General features: G+C 40.4%; 1 protein-coding gene across 1 annotated transcript in view; it reads left to right on the top strand.

The window, feature by feature from the left end:
• The window catches only part of zc3h18 (zinc finger CCCH-type containing 18), a 56,978-nt gene extending 39,748 nt beyond the window's left edge, over positions 1 to 17,230 (top strand). The window contains exons 13-19 of the mRNA XM_082539527.1: positions 941 to 1,207; positions 5,952 to 6,068; positions 6,380 to 6,585; positions 10,467 to 10,681; positions 12,300 to 12,399; positions 14,260 to 14,347; positions 16,079 to 17,230. Of these exons, the coding sequence (XP_082395653.1) occupies positions 941 to 1,207; positions 5,952 to 6,068; positions 6,380 to 6,585; positions 10,467 to 10,681; positions 12,300 to 12,399; positions 14,260 to 14,347; positions 16,079 to 16,289 (1,204 nt within the window). The 3' untranslated portion in view covers positions 16,290 to 17,230. The remainder of the gene's footprint in view (positions 1 to 940; positions 1,208 to 5,951; positions 6,069 to 6,379; positions 6,586 to 10,466; positions 10,682 to 12,299; positions 12,400 to 14,259; positions 14,348 to 16,078) is intronic.
• The last annotated feature ends 1,013 nt before the right edge of the window (positions 17,231 to 18,243 follow it).

Raw genomic sequence — 18,243 nt, 5'->3', positions numbered from 1 at the left:
GCGTCCACTTCAGCGACAAGATCGTTCCAAGCAGGTATGAGCAGGAGAAGTTTAAAGTTATGGCTGCACTGTCCCAGGCATCTTCTGTTGCTCTAACTACAAATGGGTGGACCTCCAGGGCAACGGAAAGCCACGTGACCGTGACCGCTCGTTATATCACAGCGGAGTGGTAGGTACAAGCCCTGTACTGCCCTATAGATTACATTAAATTAAATGAAACTTTATTTATCCCTCGGGTGGTTTCCTCTGGGAAATTCAGTTTCCAGTAGCACAGCACCAACAGAAGTTGCAGAATGTGAGCAGAAATATACCATATATACACATATATAAATACAGAGAACACAAAAGGCATAAATACAATAAATAGGAATAAGAATACAAGGGAACGGCACATTTCAAGTATTGTGAGTCTATTACACCGTTGGATATTAACAAAAACTATTGCACAGTGAAAAGGCACTACAGCTACTTTTTCCCCCCTCCTTTGTCCCCGTTTCCCCTCCCTCTCCCCTCCAGCGAGGAGTTAGACAGTTTGATGGCCTGTGGGACAAAGGACTTTTTAAGTCTGCTGGTTCTTGACTTTGGGAGAAGCAACCTTTCCCTAAACAGACTTTATGGCTGTGTGCAGAGGATGCAGAGGCTGCCCAGCATGGTCCATAATGTCCATATTGCACCTTAATTTGTTTTTATATAAGTGCGTGGAATGAGTCTTCAGTTGAATGTTTTTTAATAAGCAAAAAATACTTAAATAAATAAATGGCAAGTCGAATTTTTGTCTTTTTTTTCTATTTTTGCTGATCCGAAATTGATCCGATCTGTGACTTAAAACTGTTATCCAATCCGAACCGTGAGATTTTTCATCCGTTGCACCACTACTAGCTACTATCACATGCCTGCCATTACTGTCTGTATACCTATAAGATCCCTTTTCCTTCCCTAGCATACCACTGAAGCAGGATGCCATGCCCCCTCCTCGCAGGGACAGGCCTCCCATGAAAAAAGCTTCCAGCCCTTCTATGCCTTCGGGACTGCAGTCCAGACCATCCAAACCCTTGCCAGATGGAGGAAAGCCTCCTAACAATCCACGAGATGCTGGAGGTGCAGGAGCTGGTGGAGCAGTCAAACCCCTGCCACCCAGGGAACCTGGAAAACCTGTCAACTTGAGGGAAGGCAGGCGGAAGGAGCGACAGCAGCATCCTCCTCGAAGGTAAGCATCTCATCTTAAAGCTTGTTTTGTTTTACAGGACACAGAAATTCACAAAAATGGTTATACACTTATACATTTGACATGATCTATTACAAGATTATTGGCTTTAGGAGAAGTTACTAGTGTTGTTTTGTAGCAAGAGGCTCCTGGATACAAACCCATGGAGGGCCTGTTGTGGATTTTGCTTCTTATTTAGAATGAATGAATAAATAAATAAAAAAGATGACATTGAAAAAGGAATTTAAGCTATTTCAAGAATCAGGAAAAGTTGTCTGCACACCTAATTTGGTTTGACATTTAACTAGATACAAGACATTTATGAGGCAATGCAATGTCAATGAATCAGCATAAAATAAGAGGACTGCATTAATCTGTTGATGTTAAAATTTAAACACAGCTTGGAATCTGTGTTGCTATACTTTTCTTTGGGAATTGGGAAAGGATGGTTCAGTTGTGACACACATAACATGTCCTTCATGAAGCTAACAGAGCAGTCTCAGTTGTGTTAGGTTAAATGATGATTAGATGAAAAGTTGGCTTGAACAGGAAAAAATGTGACAGAGTTCACTATGACAAGGAAGAAAGGCAAAGAAAAAACAAAAACCAAAGAGCTAATACTCTGTTCCAGGTATTTCAATTTTTTTTTTCTGAAGTCTGTTGTTTTACTCTCTTTTTTCTTTTTTGGGGGTGCAAAAGGAAATGACCAGCAAAAGCACAAACATAAACAAGAGTAGCCCATATTATTCTTTATTTCACACAGAACAAAGAGAGAGACAGAAGCAGATGATGTACTGTGACAGCCCCTAAAGATGTCAGTCAAAAGAAGAAGAAATTGTATGTTAAGTGAAGTCTGACTGCAACAGTTCAACAAAAAAGAACTCTTAGTTCTTAGTCTTAGTTATTAATCCTCAGGCCCTTCCAGAACTCTTATGGTACTTAGATTTGTCATTCTGTTACTTACTTAAATGTGTGGCTCCTGCCAAATTCTCAAGTGAGCATAAAACATTTTGGATGTTCTCCATGTGTGTGTAGGTGGATGGCAGCATGTTGGCCCACCATGTCTATTTTGCTCACGTTTTCAAGGAAGTGCACAAACAGTGAACGGCGTTGTTTAAAAGTTTCATTTGCAGTAAGGAGAACTGTGTTCTTATTTGCATATTTTTGTAATGTAAGTGATAATGCAGATGTATTCCACTTTGGGGGAAGACCATAGAGCTCACACGTGGGCGAGTGAGTGGGTACATAGTTTGAGGAAAAACCTCTCTTTTGTACGCTTATGTTTGTGTTTGTTTATGAGAGTGTGTGAGAGAGCAACATCAGCCAAAGCGGAAGAAGAGTAAAAGGGCAGGGAAGAACAGTCTGTGTGTGCAAGGCTGTTTTCGTGTGTGTGTGTGTGTGTGTGTGTGTGTGTGTGTGTGTGTGTGTGTGTGTGTGTGTGTGTGTGTGCAAGTTTGTGGGCTGATTGAGTTACATGTGGAAATAATCCAGGAAAACCAGTTCAGGCGCTTGTTATTATGTTTACTTCCCTTCCTTTAACTTCACTCTGATGAACCGATATATATATGATGTAACTAGGGGTGTAATTTTTTGTCTGCCTCTTCAACACGATGGTTTAAACTTAAACTTGCAGTATTAAAAAGAGTATAGATGGGCGTGACTGGTCACCTAGATGTTTAAATTTAGATTAAACTGTATATAAAAGATTAGTTTCAGGGGTTCTGAATTATCTTATCTTTTATTTTTATTATTTACCTTTTTCGTTTTATATTTAGTGTCGTTCTACAGTATTGGCTAAGGCTAGCAAGCTTGACTATCAAGTTGGCTGAGTAAAATACAGAATAAGGCTAGTCACCGGTACAGACACATGGATGACACCTGGGTCATAATCAAAACCCAAGAAGCAGAAACCCTCGCTGCTCACATCAACTCATTGGATAGAAATATAAAGTTCACCAGGGAAGATACAAAGGATAATAGTTTGACATTTCTGGACTGTGCTGTGCACATTGAGGAGATTGGAAGCCTCAACATTGAAGTTTACACAAAGCGCGCGCGCGCCCCCCCCCCACACACACACACACACGCGCACACACACACACACACACACACACACACAGAATAGTGCCCACTCTTTGACTCCCACCACCTGCTGGAACTCAAACTTGGAGTAATCAGGTCCCTACAACACCGGGCAGAAAACATTTGCTCTAATGCAGAAGGGGAAAAAAAGGAACACAGAGATGTGAAGAAAGGTCTTTAAAAAATGTGGTTATCCCACTTGTGCTTTCATCAAATTGGCAAATGGGAGAAAAAGAATGACAAACAGAATAACATTGTCATCCCTTATATGTAACAGGTTAATCAGTGAAACTCGGGAGAATCCTCTCCAAGCACGACGTCCCAGTGTACTTTAGACCCAGCCACACCTTCAGACAAAAACCACTTCATTCTAAGGACAAAATTCCCAAACATAAAGTAATCAACATGGTGTATGCTGTGGAGTGCAGCAAGGGGTGCTCTACATTGGAGGACGACGTCACGTTTTACTTTGTTGGATCGCTTTGAAACCCTGCCGAGCACGCACCATTTTAGAACCTGGTACTATAACCTAATGGAAACCCCCGAAAACTGTGGCGAGTCAATCCGTACTAATGGAAAAGGGGCTATACTCACAGATATTCACTAACTGGTTCTCAGTACAGGACTAAAAAGGCATTACTAGAATCTAATTACCAAAATTGTCACAAAGACGTCTTGTACAGACTGTACCATACAGCATTTGCTATGACTCCACCACTTCATTTTTGCTTGTATCACTTGTAAGTGACTACGCTTTAAGTAGTGTATTTATGGAACAGAAAAGCTAAAGGTGGTCTCATATTGTATCCTACTGTATGGGAAGGACTCGGCTGCTGCTCTCCGGTCATGTGGCGTGTGGTCGCCTCCTTACCCACACAAGTAAAGTGGTGCCAAGCATACACCAAATCCACCTCATCTAGGAGATGTGATACTGTCAAAACTCTTTTTACCTCCAATTAAAGACAGAGCATAGGCAATTTTTTTAATGCGTTAGTTTAAATTGCATGTGCGCTTTTCTTTTTCTTTTTTTTTGCCTTTGTCTTTAAAATCTTTTAATTTCTAAAATGCTCACTCAATTTCTAAAATACAAAGCAATGACCAGTTCATTTTGAAAGACCTATGACTTTTCTCTGGTGAATATCTATTATTGCTCATTATCGAATATTAAATAATATTGAATATATTATTTATATGAATACTATTTATTGTTATTACTATTATTTAGGAAGTATTTCTTATCCAATTAATCAATGGAATAATCAGTAGAATACGCTCACAAAACGTAATCAGTAACTGCAGCCGTACTTGCACTGCATTTTACAGCATTTTGGTTTTATTTGACGAGGGAAAAAGTGATGCAGAGGAATAAGATTTGCTGTTTAAGAGCCAAACATTGTCCAGTGTTGACTTTTAGTAGGGAGATAGTAGCAAGATAATTGTGTCCACCTATTTAGCTCAGAAAGAACTCATGTTCCAACTGATACATTTTTGTTGATGTTATGTCCATTGTGCTAAAACAGTATGTCAAAATGAAAGAAGAAGAAAAAAACCCCTAAAAAGTCAGCTATGAGGTTGTGCTGAAAAGAGTGACAGCAAACAAGGCGAGGCAACAGTTTTTAAAGGTGAAATATAAATGTCAAAAATGGCCAATTATAACCTTGACTCCATTTTCACAGGTTTTACAGCTTTTCCTACTGATAAAGACCTTGTTAATGGTCATTCATACATTTTTGTTTGTTGTAAAGTAATAATAATATTAACACAAGGAAATTCTATGTGAATTAACAGAACCTTTGTTTTATCATTACAAGAATAAACTACCAGAACCTTCACTGGAATTTTACACATTTATTTATTACAATCTAAGTCCAAAGAGTCACTGACAGGTTTCTTTCATTTATCTTAAAAAACAGCATTTCTTTATCATGTTGAAAAACTGAGATGTACTGTTGAAATTGCACTTTTTCGTATATTAGATATCTCAGGGATTATATGTGTAGTTCAACTTCTTCATAAAAGTTTTCACTGGTCCAGCCCAGTTGAGATCAAACTGAGTTGTAAGTGGCCCATGGTGTAAAATGAGTTTGACATCCCTGTTCTAGAGGATTAGTCTGCTTTCTATAACCCTTATTAGCAACATTAAAAACAGTCACACTAAAAGCTATTTTCCTTTAAAATGGGCTTAGACTTCTGCATTATAATCAGTTCTGATCATTTCAGCTCGCACTGTACATTGTGCCATTCCATCCTAACTCTGCGCACAAAAATGTTAAAACTTGCTCACAGAAATCCTTAAAATCTCATTGAAAAATTACTTTTGGTCTTCATTTTGGGAGCTTCGATTGACAGCAGCTACACTGACATCATTTGCAAATATGATTATCCAGCATGTTAGTTAGAAAAATACATCAATGAGCAATGATTTATTTGATGATAATGAGGGTGGTGACTTGATAAGTCTCCCAGAATGAACATTAACAAGAGAACATTTGTCAATAATAAATTAGATGTACTAGCATGTACTCTCCTTCAGGTTTCTTTTTTTGGTGATGATCTGCTTGTGTGAAAGCTACTGAATAAATTCCTGTCTTACTCTGGTTTTCGTTTATTTAGAAAAAAACAAAACCTTTTTGCATTCTTAGCTCTGTCTCTGTATGTGCTGCAGGAGAACTATGAGTGGGAGTATTAGTGAAAGTGGTAGCAGTTATACTGGTTCCAGCTCCAGATCTAGATCCTCATCCAACACCCTCTCAAGATCACACTCTGGATCCAGGAAATCCAGGTACTTATTCACAGTCATTGTCCTGAGTACTGCATTTTGCCAGTTAAGAGTTGAGTACTATTATTACTATCATATCTTATTTATCTGTTGCCTTGGCCCTTATTGATCTGTATTTACTCGCAATGCAACCTAATATCAGTAATTTATATTTCAGTAATTTATATTTTCTCTTCTCTTGCTTTCATGCTCTGCCTCTCTTGGAAAATCCTACAGAAAATCCAGGTATGACAGTTGTTGTTCAAGCTTTGTATTTTGTGTTTGGGTATGGTGTTTTGTGTATTCACGGGGCAACCTGTCAATTCTTGTTGCAGATCACTTAGTGTGAGCAGCGTGTCGTCTGTGTCATCAGCGTCATCCAGCAGCAGCTCTGTACGCAGTGCAGACTCAGATGACATGTATGCCGACCTGGCCAGCCCAGTATCCTCTGCCAGCTCACGCTCACCCACACCAAATCACCCTCGCAAGGAGCGAGGGCCTCCACGCGATCGGTCCCCACATGGAAGAGACAAGAATAGGGGTTAGTACAAGCCACCTAACACCCATTCAACTGGAACACAGGACCCAACAGCCTATCATGCAAACATAAATGTAGTGTTGCTGGACATAACAGATTGATTCTTTTCAACCCCAATTTCTTCCCAAAGTTTGACCTTTCTCAGTTTTACGTAGCCCATATTCATACGTCTAATTTTAAGCAAGGTTTGTTAAGTATAATTTTATTTAATCTAACAGCTCGAAATTAAATCTGAAACGGTTGGTCTTAACGTTAAAAAATGGTTTACTACTAAATACAACTGGAATTAATGAATTCAGTTCACTTTTATGTAGCTGACAGTTCCTCACAACAGTCTGATGCAAAGACCTGTAATGGCAGAAAAACCCCAGTGACACAATCCCCAAGCAGAACACAAGCTCGGGGAGGGGCAGCCATTTGCTGAAACCAGTTGGGGGGTGAGGGAAAGAAGGAGAGCACAGAGAGATGAGGCCAGAACAAACACTATGGTTGAAAGGAGACAAAAGATTTAGTTGAACACAGTCAAGGTAAAAAGGAAGTACACTCACCTATTATGGGCGTGTATTTCTACAGGCAGAAATTATTTCCTATGACGCTGTGATGCACATTTAGGTCATCTTAGTCTCTTTGTCTAGCATTGTCCTTATCTTGTACAACATCCACCTCTATGACATCATCTTGTGAAACCCTAGCTCCATCCGCACAATGCTAGTGGCCTTGTGGATCAGTTTAATGAGTCTGTTGGCATCTGTGACCCCTCAACCTGCTTTCCCAGCATTGCAACAGCATAGAGCAGGGGTCGGCAACCTTTCTGATGATGAGTGCCATCTACAATTTCCTCAGAAGTCAATATGATTGCATTAGTAATAAATTTAATAATGCTCTATATTAACAGTTACACACTATATAGAACAACTTTATACAAATGTATTTGTTTGCAGATGTTGGCAGCTATCATCGAATAGTTATCAGCTATTTTGAAACACAAAAAGACAATTTTTATCCATAACAAGAACTCCATAACAGCAAATACAACAGAAAGTGCAAATGCTATTTATGGTCTCCTCACAATAATGATAAGAAAAATAAACTGGGCCAATATGGCATGTTTGTTAATACAGGGATACACATGTTAATGTGATCTCTGGTCTCCCACTCAGAGAAATAGGTCACTGAGTGTCCACCATTCAGACGGCTACCTGAGGACAGTCATGTGAGAGAAAATCTGCTCACACAGACATGTAGAGCCAAATACTGTCAATAGGGCCTCTGCAATGTTCTGAAGACAGTTAAACTTGTTAGGTAGTGATGCACAGCAGGTGAAAATGCAGCTCCATGAACATGCACAGCTGTAGATTCCAGCTGTGTTCGTAGTTCTGCAAATCTTGACCCACAGAGTCGAGCTTTTCAGTTCAATCAGCTGCATTTTGATGTCCTCTGTGTCCAGCCAGTTAATGCGAGTCAAATCCAGCTGCTCATTAAAGCTTTCTGGTTTGATCAGAAAAGAAAACATTGGTCCATACACCTGAAAGTCCTGAAAACGCATTGTGAATTCTGTCTCAAGTCTTTGGCTGTATCCGTGTATTTCCGTGGTGCTGATGCTGCGCTGAGCAAACAGCTCCTGAAGCATTTGAAGTGTCGGAATGTGGAAATTTCAACATCGCTTGAAAAAACTGCCAGCTAGCAACGTCCCTCTCACCGGTAGGCTAAGTTATTTTTAGCCAATTACAAGTTGAATCTGGTAGTTGGGGTTGTTAGCTAAGATACCATCATTAAGAAGCAGCACAACTAATGTGTCTATGCGAGCTAATTTGCGATGTGCACCGCCATTTATTTTTTTTAATGCACCCTCTCAGATTAATTCACTGCGTGTCGTTCCCAGGACTGGGACAAAAAATCGGCCCGGGCATTTTGACTAGAGACCGGCCCACCAGGTATTATAGGAAAAGCCATAAAGCCTTTGAATGAAAACAAACACTGTTGTGACAGTGATGTAGTCTTGTTGGTATATGTGTGATTTCTATACATTTTACATCATCATCACGAAAACTTTGGTTGTAAGATTCTGATCATCATTTATTAAAAGCTAGACATTTTAAATGAGAATAAGAAAGAAACGTATTTCTTTGTGCCCCCCTTTCCCTGTTAATGCCCTACCTGGCAAAACTTTGCTAGACCCGCCCCTGCACAGTTACCAGCTGTCAGCTACTTAGAAACAGATCCTGGTGTTATTTGTCTCTCAGAAACAGTTCATAACTTCCCTTCAACTCATTCATGTCACCTAAAAGGTAAACCTGTTTCTCCATCACAGCTCTGATGATTCAGTAAGGACATCTCCTGGTTTCATCTTCATGTTTCCCTCTCACCAGATAACCAAACCGGTATCATGACCAGCAGCTTTTACAGCTGTGGCTCCAGCAAACATCAGCTGATACTAGAAATTAATATTAAATAAATTCTAACAACAACTGATCAAGCTTAAACGTGCTGCTGTTGTTTAGCGCGACATCCGGCAGTTTCCTCTTTCTAGCGCAAAGTGGGTGATTAAAAAAAACAAGACAGAAAAGCCGATCAGCTGATCACTGATCAGTGTCATGATTGAAGTAGCAACAGGAGAGAGAGGGGGAGAGGATGAGAGAAGACGAGGCAGCTGTGCAGCAAAGACACAGAATAACTCCAGCTTTGTGTCTTGAAGTCCGGGACAAACTGTGTTCCTTCTCACCTCAATACGAAACGCGTAATATTTTCTCTGAATACAGGACGATTCCGTTTTTTACAGAAAGGTTGGCAACTCTAATAACTAACCTTGTGACTAAAATAAAGTTCAACATCAGTAACATCATAGCACCCACCCAGCTGTATAGAAACTCTGTCATGCTAGCTAGTACGCGATATGAGTTATTGTAACTGACTGTAAAAAGTCAGCACAACAAAAATAAACTCCAGCTAAACTTGGTTTATATCTGACACAGACTGCAGGTCATAACTTCTTACCTGAAGTTTAGTTCACCTGATACTCGGACCGGCGGCTGCCTCAGGGCTCTCCTCCTGCCTCCCCTTTCCCTCATCCACCTGCTGGCCTCTGTGAAAGCTCCACCATAGCCACCACCAAACAACTGAGTTATCTTTCATTGTTTGTACGTTACAAAAAAAACAAAAAACATCGGCCCGTAAAAACAAAAAATCACGATGGGCCCCCCGGGTAAATGCCCGGTATGCCTGATGGCCAGTCCAGCTATGGTCGTGCCATCAGTTAACCCTTTGCATGCCAGCTGTGGCACACATGCCCAGGGTTGCCAACCCCTGGCATAGAGGATATAGCACTAGCCACAACAGGTTGTAGGAAAATCCTGAGCATTGTCTGACAGATATTAACTCATTCACTGCCAGCCATTGGCAGTGAATGAGTTAAACCCATTGACTCATTCACTGCAATTGACGGCTATAGACGTCAATTGCAGTGAATGAGTTAAAAGACGTCTGCCACCTCAGATAATAGAGACAGCTCTTTCCGTAAATTGCGGTTGTGGTACTTCAGCATCTAGCTAGTGCTACTGAAGAGCAGCAATTAGCTCAACAAACATCAGCAAACACACAAACTGTTTGTGTGCAGTTTGTCGCACAGTGTACTGCTAGCTAAAGGTCTAGCTGCTATATTTCACAGAGAGAGAAAAGAAAGCTAGCTAGCTTCCACTAATCACTCAGAGATGGAGAAAGATAAGAAAGACATTGCAGGAGAGGCAGAAGAGAGGTTAGATTTAATGGGAAGGACTGCTCAGTGGGGTTTGATAAACTGGGAGCTTACGTGTAAGTCCTCATGTGTTTCAATCAGACATTGGGTCTGCACACATGACATTCTCATATTTCTTTTTTCATCATTAAAGAAAGACCATCGAAAAAGGATGAACCCTTCAGAGAAGATCGAAGAAAGATTGACCAGTCTGGTCCCCCACCCAGAGAAGGAAATCCCTTGCCCAGAGCAGGGCCTGGTAACAGGGGGGGGCACCCAGTACATCCTCCACCTGGCACCATGGGCCCCCCTGGAAACTATGGCAGTTCAAGTTCCCACAGAGACATCAAGCTCACCCTGCTTAACAAGGTTAATATTCTGCTTTCTTACATTTAAAGGAGTCTGGTTATCTCAATCAGAAAACCTCACCTTTTTTGTTTCTAATGGCTTTTTGTGAACCTTTAATGTTCAAAATAATAAGTCCTTAAAGAAAATGTACTTTCTGACATCTATACAAGTGAAAATTAGCCTCTATTGACGCACTCTGACAATCCATACTAGCATCAACACAATAGACATCATGACTCTGTGAATCATGGAGATTCACCAACAACACAAACCTTTTGCAGCATAACTAATAGATGGTTTAGGGTCGCCTGATCCAGGCCCAACTATAACCTTTATCAGTGTGGCATCTGGCTTGATAAACATAACTGGGTGTCATCTCCATCATAAATGGAATGTATACAATATTTTTAATTAAAAATGTATAAGGAAAGTATGTACAGCGTGAAAAGAATCTTGACCAACTTGTCACTTAGCTTTTGAGTTTAAGAAAAAGCAGTATGCTTACAGACTGGAATCTATCTAAAAAATGATGATTCAAGCTGGTGGAATGCATTACCATTAAACCAAATGGTGTATTATAGTCTCTGTTACTGCCATTAGTTACCACAAGGAGAAGTTCTTTGTTTACAGATCAGTTATTCCAAGCTCACCAACAGGATCACTCAGCATTGTTATTGTGAGGACAAAAAAAATGAAAGCAACTGTATTTAGAAATCTCAAGTTTCCTAAGCATAAAACAATCATGTTCTTTTAGCCTGTCTCACATACTCAGTGAAAATAAAATGATTTACACCATCACGTGAGACATGGTTTAAAAAAAACAAAACATTGTTACCAAGATTAACGCAGCAAATACGAGTGTACATACATAAATTCCTGTTTTATCACGTTTTACATGGAAACTCAAACTAACAGAGACACACTGAATGCACCTCATTGCCAATTGTAACCAAACAGAAGAAAGTACGTTCATCTTCACAGTATGCAGTTCAAGGAAAATAAAATAAAAAATGTTTCTAACAAATACGCAAAAATAAATAAATATTGAATTAATTCACTGTCTGTTACAGTCTCCAAAGTATAATGTTCAGTGGTGTCAGGTGGTACTGTGAAACCAAGCACAGACCGGTCCATTGTCAGAGGCCATAAGATTAGTAACCTTCACTAGTGCTGTTTCTGTGCTATGATGAATTAAATCCTGGCTGAAACTCATCAGAAGAATTGAAACAACTCTTTAAAAGCCAAAGATCTGCAGCCTGCACACTGAAGAGCTCCACATTTACCCTAAAATTTACATTTTGAACACACTGATTTTTCTCCAACCGTAATGTAAGTAGTGGCACTTTTGGGCCTGTGGTTTAAATCCTAAAATTAGAATAAATTAATGAAAATATTTTAAACAAATTTCATTCTTAATAAGGAACTAACCTAAAAATTTGATCAACTTCAATCACTCCTCTTGTATCTGATAGAGAGTATCTATGCTCCCAGCAAGTGTCATCTCAGCAAGTTTATTTGCATTTTTGCATGAAACAATAGACAACTTGACTCTTTACTTGAGCTTGATTTCCATTCCAGTATGGACCCATTTCTTGCGTTTCTGTAATTTTTCCTGAATGTTTGAATTGTTCAATTTCAGCAGCAGGGAGACAAAGGCAACAGGAAGCGGTACCTGCCTGGAGACAAAGACAGGCCAGGTTCCCCCCTCAACAAAAGAATGGCTATGTCTCCAGACAAAGGTGAGAAACATGACTGACTAAATAGAAGCACTTTGTCTCCCAGGGAAATTTGCCTGAGCCTAGCCCCTCTGTTGTACAGGAGCTGCCAACATTCCTGCGCCTGGAGCAAATTCTCCCAGGAAAACCTACTCAGTGTGTCTAGCTTTGCTCTCAGGTCCAGAACATACTGAATTTCATTCCTTCCTTCCAGTTTTCTTCAATTTGGTATAAAACTCCAAACATTAACTGGGGAACCTGTAAACAACAGAGGGTCTAACCAGCGATTCCAATTGCGTTCATCCTTCATGAATGAAATTACGAATCATGGACTTTAAAATCTTTGTATTAGCGTTGTATTAGTTTTGGTGCAATGTGATATCCCGAAGCAGTGCCGCTGCGCACCATTTCTTTAAAGAGTGTAGTGCAAGCTCAGTTTTCAGGTCATCTCCCCGACATACTGACTGACCAGGGCACACTGTTCATGTCTCTCACACTAAAAGAACAATACGAATTATTGGGCATTAAATCTCTTTGGACCAGCGTCTATCACCCTCAGACTGACGGGTTGGTGGAGCAACCGAATAAGATTTTAAAGTCCATGATTTGTGCGCTCTGGTGAAATGGCCCAATGAGGTCCATACACTCAAAAGGGACCTCCATTAGAAGTAATGGGCATGAAGGTGCTTTTGGAATGCCGGGCTGGTTCACCATCTAACAGTCAGGACAAGACACATCGTTGCACATCCCCCCGAATGCCCAGTCATTATTAGCTCCAGAAAATTGCACCTGTTTTCTAGGGGTGCAACGATACTCGTATCGATATTGAACCGTTCGATACAGTGCTTTCGGTTCGGTACGCATATGTATGAACAATACAACATTTTTTATTTATTTTAGCAACTTTTCTTCTGTCGATGCTGTCTGTGTTGAGCGCTCAGTGGATCTGCGTTCGACTACTCCGCCTAGGCTGCATTGTCGAGCGCAGATCCACTGAGCGCAGCACAAGCTAGCAAGACAGTAGCTAAGCTCGTTGCAACATGGCAAATTGAACCTCCCCCACCCTCATTCAGATCTGGCCTTTGGAACTGTTTTGGTCTTCATGTGACGTATGACCCTGAAGGTAAGCTCATGGACTAAAGTAAAACAGTATGTTGGATGTGCCACGCAATGCTCAATTACATGGGTGGGAACTAGTGTGTTAGCGCAGTTAGCTCGTTAACGTGTTGACGCCGTCCAGCCCCACGCACGGGGTGATTCGCGGTAACACGTTAACGGAGATTTGCCGTGTTGTGGCGTTAACGTCATTTCAGATTAACGCTGACAGCACTAGTGAGAACACAACGAATATGACTGCACATTTACTCTGACATCACCCTAGTGCAAAGACAAGTGGAAGCAGACAAAAACAACAAGCATGCATGCTACAAACTTTACCCGAGTCATTTAGACAGCCGTTAGCACATGATTCTCCTTATGGGGACCTGATATGTTTAATATGCTGCTGAGAATACAGCCCAGAAGAAGCGTATAGTATAGCTTTTATTTTGGAAAGGGACATTTCTCTGTAATAAACTCTTTTCCAAAGATGAGTGATTTCTCCATCAGACAGATTTATTTTTTTTATTACTTTGTTGTTTCAGCAACATTAAATTTAAAAACTGTACTTTTGAGTTAAAATATATATTTATAATTTTAATAAATGACAAATTAAAAAGGCGTGAACATTTTTTTTTGTATTGAAAAAATATCGAACCGTGACACCAAAGTATCGAACCGAACCATCAATTTTGTGTATCGTTGCACCCCTACTGTTTTCATATGAAAAGCTTAAATGTAGTTTAGTCCGTCTGCCTCATTATCTCTTAATCTGGTGTTTTTTAGGCCGCGATAAGAGGATACCTGGCCGACTCCCACTTTCTCCTCGAATAGATCGACCCAGAGGGCGACCCATGCCCCCACAGGGAGACAGGTTGGTGGCTTATTGTTGCTGAAGGCCTGTGGTTTTTAAACCTTCACTGAAGACAAAGACATTCAGCTAGAACTGTGGAATTTCTTAAATCACCTTTCTCTATGTTGTACAGCCTCTGTATAGGCAGCAGTGATCATGGTGACTCAGGCCAAACACATGTCTGTCATGTCATGTGGTCTGGCAAACTTCATAAGCCAAAATGAGGAACAGGCCACAGATAGTTAACCTTCCCTGCACGTGTTGTAGAATGCATTGTCTCTTGTGCAAAATCCCCTCTATGAAATAATTCCGTTGTGTTATCAAGCATCCTGTTTTGTACTGAACTGTACTGAACACAGAGGCAGAACCAATGAGAGAATTGAAATAACAATTTGTTTTGTCCACCATGAAACTCTCATTGTGACTTCCATTATGAATAATGTATGGATTCATGTCATACCACTTTGGACATCCAGTATAAATGTTCCCGTTAAGTTGTTTCCTGGTTTTGGAAATAGGAAAGTTCAAAAAGAAGAGACAGTGGCAAGTTTGTTTGTTTTTTTCCAACATGAAGAGATAGTAATGTTTACTTTACCAGCTACACAGCAAGGTTAACCTGGGTCATATACACTAGTTAACTATTTTAGCCTGCAGTAGCTGATGAGCAAAATTGAGGCATGTCAGCAGACACACATGAGTTAGAAATAACAGAGAGGGTTATGTTGGGGCCAGGGAATTGCCTTAGTGAAACTCTGAACAGACTTGTGAAAATCGAGAGATCAAAGGGACAATTTCCATTTCCTTGTTTTGTCTGACCAACAGTCCCAAATGCAAAAGGTAATCATTTTTACTATGTGGTGAATAAGCATCAAATACTGTACTATGCTATAGGCATTGTTAAACTTTTGTATACCTGAATAGTAGTAATTGTTTAATTAACTGAAAGGCCAGTATCATAAACAATATCAACATTGTTCAGTAGTCTAATTTACCAAAAGGCTTTTGATCAAAAGATTTTTAAAATGGTTCAGGGACAGTGTCAACAGTTCATTAGATGCTCAGCAGGTGCTGTTTTCAATCTGCACAGTTAACCAGAAATGGAAAAAAAGCTTCCACAAAACTGCTTCTAGTTTCTGAAAACTGAGAATTGTTTCTGCTTGTCATTGACTGATATGCAAATAGAGGTTTTTTTTTTGTTTGCGTTTTCCTTTTTTTTAGCTCACAATTACTGCTTAAACTGCTTTACTTTGGTTAGCAGTCTAAAGACTAAAAAGTATTTGAATCATTGTAATGTTAAAAGATTAATTCATAGATGGCTGATTTTGGTTGGTTGATTCTATATTTAACCTATTAAATATGTGATATTAAGAATTGTATGTAATTACTTTAAAGCTGACAAAGTTTTATATTGAACTTATTGAAACTCGCAGGGATCTAGTTATAACTAAAGTTAGTGGATAACTAGCTTTAACAACTAGGATTAAAGAGTTTAACAGTTAAAACAGACCCAGATGTAGATAAACACTGAATGGGTTTATAATAGTTGATGAATCAACATAACATCCCGTTTAAAACAGAAGATATGATGTGTGCTGTCATCTAACTTAAGTGTTGTTAAACAAAGGCTGATTCAGCAGTGGAAGTAGTGAATGCAGGGAATGGCTCTCAGACATTCTTTTCCTGTTTTTAGTCATGTATTCTCATTTGCACTTGGCTGGTAATTATAACGCTTAACTCTGTCTGTCTTCTTAGAAAACGTCCTCTGTCTCCACCTCCCAAATCATCTGGGAAAAGCCCAGCAGCTCCATCGGCCAAGCTGGTCACACCGAGTCCAGCATCGGGTGCCGGATCGGGTTCTAGCAAACCCAGCAACACGCTGTCCCGGCGCGAGGAGCTTCTGAAACAGCTGAAGGCTGTGGAAGATGCCATCGCCCGTAAACGAGCAAAGATTCCTGCCAAATAAATGGCAGCACAGCCCTAACCTGTTCATCCACATGCAAAGTCTGCCTGGGCAACCATGAGGGTCACAGGGTGGACTGTTTTTTGTTTTGTTTTTTCTCAAATCTCCAATGGACATGTAAAAATGTTGTATGGTTTGGTTATAAAGGCTGTTGTGTGAGTGAACAGGAAGTAATTGCCACAAAAACCACCTTGGGCTTGATGGGCTCTGCTTCATTTTTCGAACATTGATCACTTCCATGTTCCCGAGTTTGCTCCCGTTAAAATCCTTTTAATGTCTCAGCCACATATTACCTCACAAATAGAAGAGGTCATCTGGGCATTTGGCAAGGAAAGGGACGTCTCAGGAATGGAGTGCAATATGTTTAGACTTCATAATGCAGAGACAGGATAGTAAAGGGGTACTGTGTTTACCTGCTGCTCACTTTGTTCCCTCACTAGAATGGAAGCATTTTCCTCATGGTGTGGTGAATAATAGATCTATGAACACTGAGCCGTTTCTATCTCTTTTACTGTCTTGTTCTTGCATTTTTTTCTCCTTTTTCCTGTATGTGCAGTGGTGTGACTGTTGGCTCAGCTCTACAGGGTACCAACAGCCCACAGGACCTCAGAGCGTTTCTTTGTACAAATCTCCAAGTTCACAAGCATCCATACTCGGCCCAGCTCCCTCTTTAACCAATGCCTCGCCTCCTTGCTGTGTTTTAGGATAGTGGTCATTTTCACAGCTCAGAACCTTTCAAGCATATCATTATAAACCACATTGATGTGAAGTACTGCTTTTTAAAAAATTCCAACGTTTTGTTTTCTTAGCTCTTAAGTGATAAAACAATGTTTTCTGTCACATTTTTTGTTGGAGGAGTCTGAGGTGGAATGGGAACATTTAGAGACAACGTATGTCTTGCTTTTGTGAGAAAAGCCTCTAAATAAACTATTTTGATAAGACAAGTTCCTTTGTGTGCTGTCGACTGTTGAAAAAAGAAAATGTGTTACAGTACAGATCCACAGTAATGTATAATAATTTCAAAGGGGCATTGTTCAATTTAAACAGCATACAGATGTTTGTTAAGAACGTCCATGTTTTTTTAAGCTAGCGCATTATCATGAATCTATTCACAGCATTGAACCATCACAATTGAGTGTTGAGAAATTCCCATCTGCCATCTCTAATAAAGTCACTATCGATTTCTTTGTTAAGCCGTTGCATTGCTCCTAAGGTCACAGTGAGGTCATACCTGATCTTATCATAGTTTTGCTTTTGACAGGGCAGTGTCAGTCACCACTGCGGTCCTGACTGCAATTTCTCAGCAACTACCAGTTCTACAAAGAGAAAAACCTGGTGCTGGAGGAAAAGTGAGCCTAGTAATCGAAGTCTAAACTTCGCCAGTGGCCAGTCGTGCAACAACCAGTGACTGATGTCACATTGGCTATGTCGATCTTTTGGATAGATGCAAACACTATGGTGTACTGCATTAACTGGTAGTACACCATATGTCTGTGAAGGTTCTCAGTCATCCAGGTCATCATAGTCTAAGGAGCTTGGAGAGAAAAGCATCTGGACTTCTTTAAGTTGCTTGAAGACGTTTCACCTCTCATCCGAGAAGCTTCTTCAGTTCTAAGAGTCAAATGGTGGAGAGTCCCAGATTTAAGCCCAGTGGGAGTGTCCCCCCAAAGAGGGACAAAGGACCCCCTGATGATCCTCTACCTAATTACATGAGCCAAGGTGTGAAAACGGGTGTGGGTCCCAGTCAGCCAGGGTTTCGGGTGAGCTCATTGTGAAACCAGGCCCCACCCTATCATGTGATTTCCTGAGGTCAGATGGCCCAGGATGTGAGTGGGCATAAAGGCGTCTGGGAAGGGATCTCAAAACTGGATTATAGATGGCAGAGAGTTGGTGTCGTAAACCCCCGCCTCTGTTCAAAGATGGTCGCTCACAGTGGACATAGATGGCTTCTTTCACT

The sequence above is a fragment of the Aulonocara stuartgranti genome, assembly GCF_965226115.1.
Source record: "Aulonocara stuartgranti genome assembly, chromosome: 7".
Lineage (NCBI taxonomy): Eukaryota > Metazoa > Chordata > Actinopteri > Cichliformes > Cichlidae > Aulonocara > Aulonocara stuartgranti.
The sequence above is the reverse complement of the archived record's forward strand: the minus strand, read 5'-3'. Positions and strand labels throughout refer to the sequence as shown.